Consider the following 10,324-nt stretch of genomic DNA (forward strand, 5'->3'; position numbering starts at 1 on the left):
CAATCCAGCTAATCAGATTTTGACAAGCTTAGGATATGTTGCTAGATTAATCTGTGGGTTTCTACAGCACTTTTTTATCCTTGAATTAATATATATTCCAGCTAAGTATGTACCTTCCTGTGCACAGTGATACAAAATACTAGGATAAGCACCATTGCTCACCTATAAAATGATAAATAAGTGTTAAAAATACATATAATTGGTTTTTGCATTTAACATTTTTACTGAGACATTCTCTATGATCTTTCAAGTGCAATGTAAAGTGCAAACAGCCCCTACGCTACCTGTAATCCATGGCAATATAAATAAGTCACTGTAACATTTGGGGAACTCATGTTTTAGGAAACTTCTTTAAACACAATGTAATATGAAAAATAGATAAATAAAATATACACTTTTTGTTAAACAAGTTTGCTTCTTCCTATTTCATTTCACAGTCACTTAATTAAACCCATGGTTATTTATAGAAAAAATTCTGATTTCATATGCACGAGTTTCACTAAAGGCAGTTAAAAGGTTCAAAAAATTAATCCACAAATTTTATCATTAGAAAAATCAGTATCTTCAAAATATCTTTTACTTCACACTATAAAGGTTTACTCTTTCTTCTGTCACATATTTGTTTGGGGCCATTATTGGATATATGATGACTACCATAAAAGTGAAATTTTTTTTAAGTAAACCAAAATAACTGAAAATAACACAAAGCCGGACATGGATTCATGTAACAATTACAGGGAGAAATGTTTTCCAAGGTAAAACAAGCCATAAAATACATTAAATATTGAAACAAATCTAATTATTCATTTAAAATATCCACTCATTAACCTACTGGATCCTTGAAAATAGATGCACTGGATGCATCTGAGTTAATATTCAATCAGTTGTCAAAAAAGGAAACTTTTTTCTGTTACTTCTAGACTATCCAAAGCAGACAACACTGTATATTAAACTTTAAACAAATTTTTTTTTAAGTTTTAAAAAAATTAATCTCCAAATGGAGTCTTTTTTAATAGAGTAACATGTCAATGAAATGTAATAATAGAAGCAATTATTAACTTCCTATGACAATATGAGTATTTTACAACAGTTTTAAGCAGATGCATATCCCTATATAAGTCTATGTAAAAATCAGTACTTATCAACCTATTACTAAATTATCTATACAAAATTAATTATAATTTACTTTTATTAAAGGAAATATCACATCAGTCCTTTCTGTAAACAGAAGAGAGGGAGCTGAGACTAGAACGGAATAAATAATTAAAGAGTCACAATATTAAGCAAGTTGTAAGACCCTAGTCCATGCTTCTTATCACGATAAATAGCCAGATTGTAGCTTAGAAAGATTTTTAAAAATTAATATTGGATTAATTGGGCGATTGGGATTGACATGTATACATTGATGTGTACAAAACTAATGACTAGTAAGAACCTGCTGTATAAAAAAATAAATTAAATTAAATTAAATTTAAAAATTTTTTTTAAAAATTAATATTGGGCACTGGACCTTCAAGGTAGATGTTCCTATTGAATTCTAAGAAGGGACTAAGTCAGCTGAAATGCTAAACTCACTGGGGGAGGCTGGTGGTAAATACACTGTTGGTTCCTTCATCTTTAAAGTGTTAATATAGAGAATTACTCATATTGAGCTGCTGACGTGCTCACAGATGCAAAGTAAACTTTTTGCTGAATTTTGATGTATTTTTCTTTATTATACATGGTTGACTGTGAACACTTAGGAATTAATTCTGTTTCGTTACTGCCCTTCTTTATGAGGTCTTGATTTCTAGCTAAGAAATAAAAGTTCTGCCTTAAAACATGATAATAGTCGGGACTTCCCTGGTGGCACAGTGGTTAAGAATCCGCCTGCTTATTCAGGGCACATGGGTTTAAGCCCTGGTCTGGGAAGATCCCACATGCTGCGGAGCAACTAAGCCCATGCGCCACAACTACTGAACCTGCGCTCTAGAGCCTGCGAGCCACAACTACTGATCCTGTGTGCCACAACTACTGAGGCCCGTGCACCTAGAGCTCACGTTCTGCAACAAGAGAAGCCACCGCAAGGAAAAGCAGCTCCTGCTTACCGCAACTAGAGAAAGCCCACACGCAGCAACGAAGACCCAACGTAGCCAAAAATAAATAAATAAAATATGATTATTAAAAAAAACCCATGATACTAGCATCTAATAGTCACATGCAAGAAGTATAAATAAATTCCTAAGGTTAAATTAGTGAATGCTAATAGGATTTCTGTGCTTGTCAAGCCTAGAGTAAATGATTCAATATATTCACCAACTGTTTAGGAGAAGAGATATGGGTACAAAGGAAATAAATAACTGGGGAAAAATTATGGCTAGAGTATAAAATAAATATAAAACAGATCTTTACACATAAAGGTGGTATCAGTGAGAGTTATTTTTAAAACGTGAAAACATTTTCCATTCCACTTAATGGCATTACTCTTCATATTAAAGCTTTTCAAAGAAGACTACTACTTGCAAATTACTCATGGTATTAACTAGTCAATCATTTTCTATTTTTCAGTTAGTCTTCAATTAAGTGTAAAATATCTTGAAAGTTAAAAACAGTTCATGACACTAGCTCAAAATGACCAGTATGCTTGGAATAACATTTACTAACACTTACATAATGCTTATTATCTACCAGACACTACATCATTTAAATACATAACTTATTTAATATTCTCAAGATACTATTACTACCCCAGGCTAGACAACTTGTTTATATAGCCAATACTAAGTGGCATACTCAGGATTCAAACCCAGACAGGCTACTTGGGAGACTACATTTAATGGCTACACTATCACAACTCTTGAGGGAAATGATTCAGCCAGGGACTGCTATGCATTTGAAAGCCATTGTTTAAACTACAAGCAGTCAGGGTTGTCAAATGTGAAAACTTTTTGCTCATTATGAATGTGAATGTGTGAATTTCAAGCAACTAAAAAGAAAAGTGAGCATAAGAAATATGGCAAAAGATTGCACCGTATAAATGTTAAGAGCAGAAATGGTGGCACTTAAATACATTAGCTGTGATTTCACCCCAAGATTACTGTCATTCAAAACAAACACATACAAAAAGCAAACAGTCATATTTAGCATTCAAGGTCATACTACCTAAATTACATACATTAAAAAATATACTGAAAAACTAAAGTAGAATCCCCCATAAATTATGCCCAAAGATAAGTGTCTCATTAACCTTGTTCCAAAACATTAAAGATACTTTATCCTAAAAAAATTAACTGATCAAATTGTTTAAACAATTCAATAAAATTCACATACATAAATTTCTATGGAGGAAAATCAATCTTGCAGAAAATTTGGCACAATTTGTTTTCAGCTTTTCAAATAAAGGAAGCATAGAGGTTTAACTCTATGATACTACCTTGAAGTCAGTCAAAAAGAAAGCATGACTCAATAAATTTGGATCTTCTTTCCTTTGAAGGCATCTTTGAAAGGAGCAATAGGAGGGAGAGCAATGTACATCTTCTCTAGAACTGAATTTCAAAGGCTTTACTTGGCCCTTCTCCTACATTGGAAGAATTATAAAACTTTTTGTCTTTTATTTTCCATCGTGAGATCCTAAACGGGAAAATAAGTTCAGGCTATGTAGGTCCCCATGTGGTTTTAGATGCAGTAGCAAGGAATGTAGGACACAATGGTCTATGTAACTGGCTGCTGTGAACTTTAGTGCAGATTTTAAAAGAAAAGAAAAAAAAAACCTTTAGCTCTTCAGCACAGATCTCAAAATCACTCAAGAAACTTCCTTCAATTGCGTCCACTGCATTAATGAGATCATAGAACAGAAGTGCTAATTTAGATTAAATAGTTTGGTGAGGAAAGTTTATTATTATAAACTAAAAAGCCATAGTTTATAAATAATAATAGGATGTGACAATAAAGGATATTTTTCATATGTGACTCATCACTGTGTGGATTAAATGCAGCTTAAATTAAAAAAGAAATCCCCTGAATTTAATTAAATGGCTTTCAAAAATGGCTTTAAAAACATTTATACAATGTAGAAAAACTACATCTATTTGCCTAGTGTGTCTTAAAATTCTGGTAGTTCACCTTCTTTTAAAATTATGATAATTTAATCTTATAACAACTGTAATATAAAATTAGTCAAACACATAAATAAAAAGTGATTAAACAATGCAATTTTATCTGGTGCACTTTTCAATCAATATTCTTGTTATTCAAACTTCTTTTCTTTGCAAAATCTGCCTTAGTTTACCTGATTATATATGTAGTTTCTGTATAATACCCAATGCTTGAATACTTGAAAATCAACTATCTCATTAATATTTTAAAAATACAACTGTTAAACAAGCCATGTTTAAGTTTTTCAGTTATGCTAGTTTACTGGCTCTCTAGAAATAAAACTACTGAGCCAAGGGTTTCTAAATATTTTTCCAGCAAGTGAAATCTATAGTGAAACCCAAGACACACAGGCACTGTATCTACAGTTCTGAAATTTTCACTTTGCTTACAATGATAAAGTAAACCTATTATTATTTGACAAGGGAAAGAAAGATTTCAACAAGGGAATAGTATATGAATCACCATACACAGAAGAATATAAAAGAGGATTATATTTTCCACAAAAGCTAAAAGAAGCAATTATTTTTGCTCCTTGGTTAGTGATTCAGGAGGTTAATCAGATCCCTGTGGGGGTTCTGTGAACATCATTATGAACATCAATCATCAATGGCCCAGTGAAGCCCAGAACTGAAGGTTAATACAGAATGAAAAGAAATTTTCCCTAAATATATCACGTTATATGTGTATATGCCATGAGTTCTAAACACAGTAATCTTCCAAATAAAATCTAACACGGAAGTTGAGTATCAGAGACTACCTTGGATCAAATCACGGAAGGATATAAATGAGATCTAGTCCAGGTACCCATCTTACGTAAGAATCCATGGCATGTGGTCATTGGCCTCTTCATAAACACTCACAATGATGGGGGCTCATGAGTTCACAATATAGTCCACAGATTTATTTTTTAAAGCTCTATTAGAATCTTCTTAATAAAGTAAAGATGCTTCATCCTTTAAACATTTTCATAGATTCATCTTAGTTTGACCCTATAGACTATCACAGGATAGTCAGAATTCCTTTTCTTACTTGATAGCTTTTCAATATTTAATGACAGCTTTCATGCTTTCACTTTTCCAAGTCTTTCCACTGGATTTTATAGAATAGATTGACAATACCCAACAATCTCCCTTTCTTTCTTTTCTTTTCTTGCTGCTAGAGTTACAGTTTGGGAAGGTCCATCTCAAAATGCAGTGCTCAGAATGAGTACATTAAAATGTGGTAATAATTATAAACTATAATAGGACAATCACCTCCCTCATTAGGATATTATCATTAGTCCAACTTAACAATGCCTTAAGGTTTTCAGCCACTTTCCACTACAAATACCAACCTTGTTGCCAAAAAAACCATGGTCATCAATTGTAAAGTAGATTTTTGGACTCAAAACCAAAACCTTACATTTATATCTATTGCTACAAGATAGTACCATGACATCAAATATGTTAACATGAACGCCTATATTTGAGCCTGTGGTATGTCATCTTGAAAAATAGTAAGATACTCTATTTGCCTTCCTACCAAACTCATATTCTTCAGTTTCATTCAGTATGGAGCTATGTTGACCTACAAGTCAATGTTCACATTAGCCTATCTCAAGTCATCAGCTACTAATACTCAAGAATCCCCAATGAAAACTCTTTTTGTATGGCAATTTACAGTTAAGAAATTTTGACTGAGATTTCATTTTTCACTGGCTTACTTTTAAAACTGGTTTATAGAGAAGAATAGCTCCCTAAGAGTGTTTCATATCCCAAGAGTGTTTCTTGACAGTTGATCATACAATAAGATTAAGTGCTTGTTCAAAATGCAGGCAATGACAGCTCAATTCCATCGATGAGGCAGGACAAACAATGTATCACCAACAAGAAACCTTTAGATTGATGTGAATGTGCACATATACATACATGCCACACACGAGATGCGAATGTGAGCTACAAAACGTGTGCAATCCCACGTGGAAAACAAAGATACACTACTTTATTCGAGCTAAAGTTCTCCTCTTCCCAAGAAACTTTTATCTCCCCCTTCCCTCCTTCCGGACCATAATTTTCTTTCCGGCAAAGACAGTGAGAGAGTTCTGCAATTGCCCATCACAGCCTTCAGCTGAGCCTCATTAAACCAGGTTGGAGCTGACCGAGCCTGAGTTGCAACCAGCTGGCTTTTCCATCCAACTCCTCCTCAGAAACACGCCCCCCTCCCCCCTCTGCCCAAATCCGAAGCCAGAGGGGAGTCCGACCACAGAGAACTTCCACTCAACCCAATGTTCATAGTAAAGAACATTCCGGTAACCACGTCTCTCCTCCTGACCCCCAACGCTAGAACCCGCTGCTGGTGCCGCGCCTTCCTCGCGAACCGCCTCCCGCGGGCCAGCTCGGGGTGAGCGCCCGGGTTAGTCAGTGCGCACGTGACGCGCGGTGCCCACATGACACGGTCGTGGGCGGGGGAGGGGGACAGGGGAGTGAGGAAGGGATAAAGTTAAGGAAGACCCGTCCAAGCGCCCGAAGCAATCTGCCCCGAACCTTCTTCGTCAACTAGTGGCTCAGGGATTCCCCCAAGGCGTCTTCAGTCCAGCTCCCGAAACGGAGGGCGCAGCTCTCCGCTCGTCCCGCCACCCCCTACTCCTCTCCCCCCTGCTGGTGATGCCGCTGCACCCTCAAGTTGCTCCTTCCTCCCCTTTCTCCCTCCTCCCCTTTCTCCCTGCCTCCTTCTTTTCTTCCATCCTTTCTTCCTTCCTTCCTTCCTTCCCTCCTTCCCTAAAAGCTCTTCATCCACTGCGGGCCGTGCCGCTGACGCACATTCAATTGCCCCGGGAGCTCGCCTGCACCTCCGAGGTCAGACAAGGCCGAACACCTACCAAAGGGGAGGGGATAACTGCGCAAACAAAGTTGCACGCCCCACCGCAATCCGCCCCTCCCTTCCACCGAGACCCCCATTCGGAACCCGGGCAAAGCCCACTTGCTCTGCCGGTTCTCTCCGGACCTCACCCCACCGTCGCGCAACACACCCCCTTCCACACGCGAGCCCACCCTTCCATTATGCCCCGCGCTTGGAGCGGTCCAGCCTCCTGGCAAAGCACCGAGCAAGCCGCTGCGCTCACCTTGCTTGACACACTTGAGCCGGAGGGGATCCTTGCAGTGTTTGATCACGGCAAGCACGTCCCTGATGGTGAGCCCCGCCACGGGGGTCTCGTTTACTTCCAGCAGCAGTTCCTCAGACACCAACTTGCTGCCGCTCTCATAGGCCACCTTGCCGGGCTTCACCTCCCCCAGGTAGGGGAACTGTCCATTCTCGGCGCCCCCCTTCAGTTCGAAGCCCAGCTGGCCCTCCGGGTTCCTGCCAATGACACTCTCATGGACTTTGCTAGTCCAGTGGCTTTTCTTTTTCAAGCTTTTGGACATGGCAGTGGGGTGAGTCGCCTCAGCTCCTGAGGGATTCCTTTGGGGTAGGGGAGTTGGTGCTGAGAGAATGAGGATGGAGGAGCCAGGGGGCCAAGAGGTGAGAAGAGCAGACTTTGCCTTCCTCCCGCCTCTGTTCGGTGCTTTCCCTCTTCTTTGGATGGAGTGTGGACGAGGAAGGGGGAGGATGACAGGGACGGCTGGGCAGAGGTAGGAGAGCTTGGGTGAGGTTGTGCTGTCCCTTGAATGACACTCAAGGCTGTGGCCCCGCAGCAGAAGAGAGCTGTGGTGGTGGCGGTGGTGGCGGCGGTGGCGGCGGCGGCGGCGGCGGCGGCAGCCAGAGCGAGCAGTAGCCGAGCTGGGGAGCGGGTGGGGTGGGGGTGGGGAAGGAGGGTAAGGATGCCGGGGGCCACTCCTGCGTGGTGCGAGTGGGAGCGCGCGCGCGCGCCTGAGCGTGTGTTGTTAGCTGATATCCATGGTAGCTGCAGTGGCAGCGGCAGGGTCCGCGCGCGCCCGCGCGTGTCTGTGCCTGTGTGCGCGCGTACTAGTTGTACTGTACTGGCAGCACGGGAGGAGGCAGAGGGCAGAGGAGGAGGGAGCGGGCTGGAGGGGGAGGAGGGGCACGCGCGCGCCGGGTGGGGAGCCGCTTCGCCACTGTCTCCTCTCCCTCCCTCCGCCGCTTGACCCGGTAGTGAAGGCTGAGAGAGAGGCAGGCTGGGTCCGCCTGGCAGTCTACGGGAGGAGGCGGGAGCGGGAAACGAGGGGAGCCGAGGCCCGGCGTGGGGAGGCCGGCAGGAAGGGCTGCGAGCCCAGCGCGGACCTTTCTTCAGCCTCCCGGCGGCCGAGCGCCGCGCTAGGCTGCCGCGCTGTGAGCACGCCCTGACTTCCTCAGACCTGGGCGGGCCGGAGCAGAAATAGCGGCACCTGGACTTCGGCTCGCCCAGTGCCGGGCGCTGCGGCTCGAGCGCCGCGAGCCTCGGGGCGCGGAATCCTGGCGTGAGAAAGCCGAGCTCTGGGACCCGCCCGGCGTGCACTCGCCGGAGAAGGCCTGGGCGCTGCGAGCCGGGTGGAGGTGTCGGAGTTCACTGATTAGACAGGCTTTGTCTTCTCACGTTTCAGTCAGACCCGTCGCAGAGTTCTCAGAATTCCCCTCAGAGGAGCGTAAAGTTAGAGAACTGCAGACTGGTTTTTCTGTCAGCCGGGGAAGGGGAAGCAGCGCCCCGGCCTCGGGTGCAGACGGGAACTTAGCGGAGGCTTGGCTCGTGAAAGGCGATTCCAGGCACCGAAGGGTAGGGGCTTCACTTGTCCACGTTAGAAAAGCGGGAAGAAAGGGACTGCGGGATGGGGGTGGGGACGGCTGCGGTGAGCAGCCTCCTCAGAGAACTGGGCAGTTTCACGCGGGATCTGCGGCGAGACCGCTGGGCACGCCCTCGCCGCGGGCGCCCTCAGAGCGGCCGGGCTGGGACGCGGGAGGAACCCTAAAAGTTGACCCGAGCAGACAACCTCCTGCTACCTTGAAGGAGAAGAAGGCTCCGAGGGTTGACAGAGCGGCAGAACAGGGGCTGGAACTCAGCTCGCTGGCCCGCCACCAGGCTCCTTTCCCTTCACCAAGTTTGCAGCCGGGAGGAGAGGTGAGGACCGGGGCGCCAGGATGCAGGAGGGCCGCTGGGTTTCACTCAAAGGCTAGTTTCGTGTGTGAGATGTTAGGGGTGACTTTTTAAATTCCTGTAACTGGTAGGTGAATTTAATTTGCTTTAGTTTACAAATGATAATTTAAAAAGAAAAAAAGGGGCGCACCCACTCATCTCTTTAAAGCAAAGCATGAAAAGCACCGAGCTGTTAGGATTCTTGCTGTCTGAGATGAAGACAGTGTGGGAGGCAAGCGGAACAGTTTAAAATGCTTAGTCGACCCAAACAGAAGGACCCAGTTTGAATTCAGGCTCCGCTACTTAGCAGGAGTGTGATCTTGAAGAAGTGTCGACCTTTCTGAGCCTCAGTTTCCTTATTTGTTAAATAGGGTTAAAAGTACTAATCTGACAGGACTACAGTAAGGATGAGATCAGGCAGTACGTGCAAAACGCTTGCCTGACATAGATGGGTAGGCACTGAAAATGATCATTTCCTCTTTTTTCCCCTTCTCGTATAACTCACTGTTTGGGGAAGTGGGGGATCAAAGTTAGTCACAACGGAAGAGATCTTAAAGAAAGATGATTTAACCGTGTCTTTTTGCACTTGAGGAAATGGGTCCCCAATGAATTGGCTTTGATTGATGAGGATTATTCAGTGAGCCAGGAGCAATGCCAGGATCTGAAGCCAGAGATGCAGGCAATGCCCCGGTATGGGCAGGACTTTTTGTACCGTAGCCCAGTGTCGCCCAACGAAGTTGGGTTTTAGCATTATGAGATACAGTCTTAAGTGGAAATTGGTAATGAGAACCGAATGCAGTGTGTATTTTTAAACGCCATTTACAAACTAACACGTATGGGTAATACTAATATTTATAAAGTTCTTTTTTGTCATTTATCTTTTTTAACATTTATCACATGTTGTTCTATAGGCTTTACATATATTAATTTATTTCTCCTGACATCTTAGTAAAGTATGTACTATTATCATCCCCTTTTACAGATAAGGAAACTGAGGCATACAGAGGTTAATTTTTGCAAGGCTGCAGTTTTAGTCAGTGGTGAAGCTAACATTCAGACCCAAGTGTTTGACTCAAGACGTGGTCTCAGTCACTGTGTTGTACACTCTTCCCATGCAATTACCACATATCCTACCAGCAATCAGTA

At 42.8% G+C, this 10,324-nt stretch overlaps 1 protein-coding gene across 3 annotated transcripts in view; it reads right to left on the reverse strand.

Moving 5' to 3' along the window:
- The window catches only part of MAGI2 (membrane associated guanylate kinase, WW and PDZ domain containing 2), a 1,349,206-nt gene extending 1,341,292 nt beyond the window's left edge, over nucleotides 1-7,914 (reverse strand). For all 3 annotated transcript variants that reach the window (XM_068550445.1, XM_068550444.1, XM_068550443.1), the window contains exon 1: nucleotides 7,235-7,914. In XM_068550445.1, coding sequence (XP_068406546.1) covers nucleotides 7,235-7,535 — 301 coding nt within the window. In that variant the 5' untranslated portion in view covers nucleotides 7,536-7,914. The remainder of the gene's footprint in view (nucleotides 1-7,234) is intronic.
- Between the last annotated feature and the right edge of the window lie 2,410 nt (nucleotides 7,915-10,324).

This window comes from Eschrichtius robustus, chromosome 8 (genome assembly GCF_028021215.1).
Source record: "Eschrichtius robustus isolate mEscRob2 chromosome 8, mEscRob2.pri, whole genome shotgun sequence".
In the NCBI taxonomy this organism is placed as follows: Eukaryota; Metazoa; Chordata; class Mammalia; order Artiodactyla; family Eschrichtiidae; genus Eschrichtius; species Eschrichtius robustus.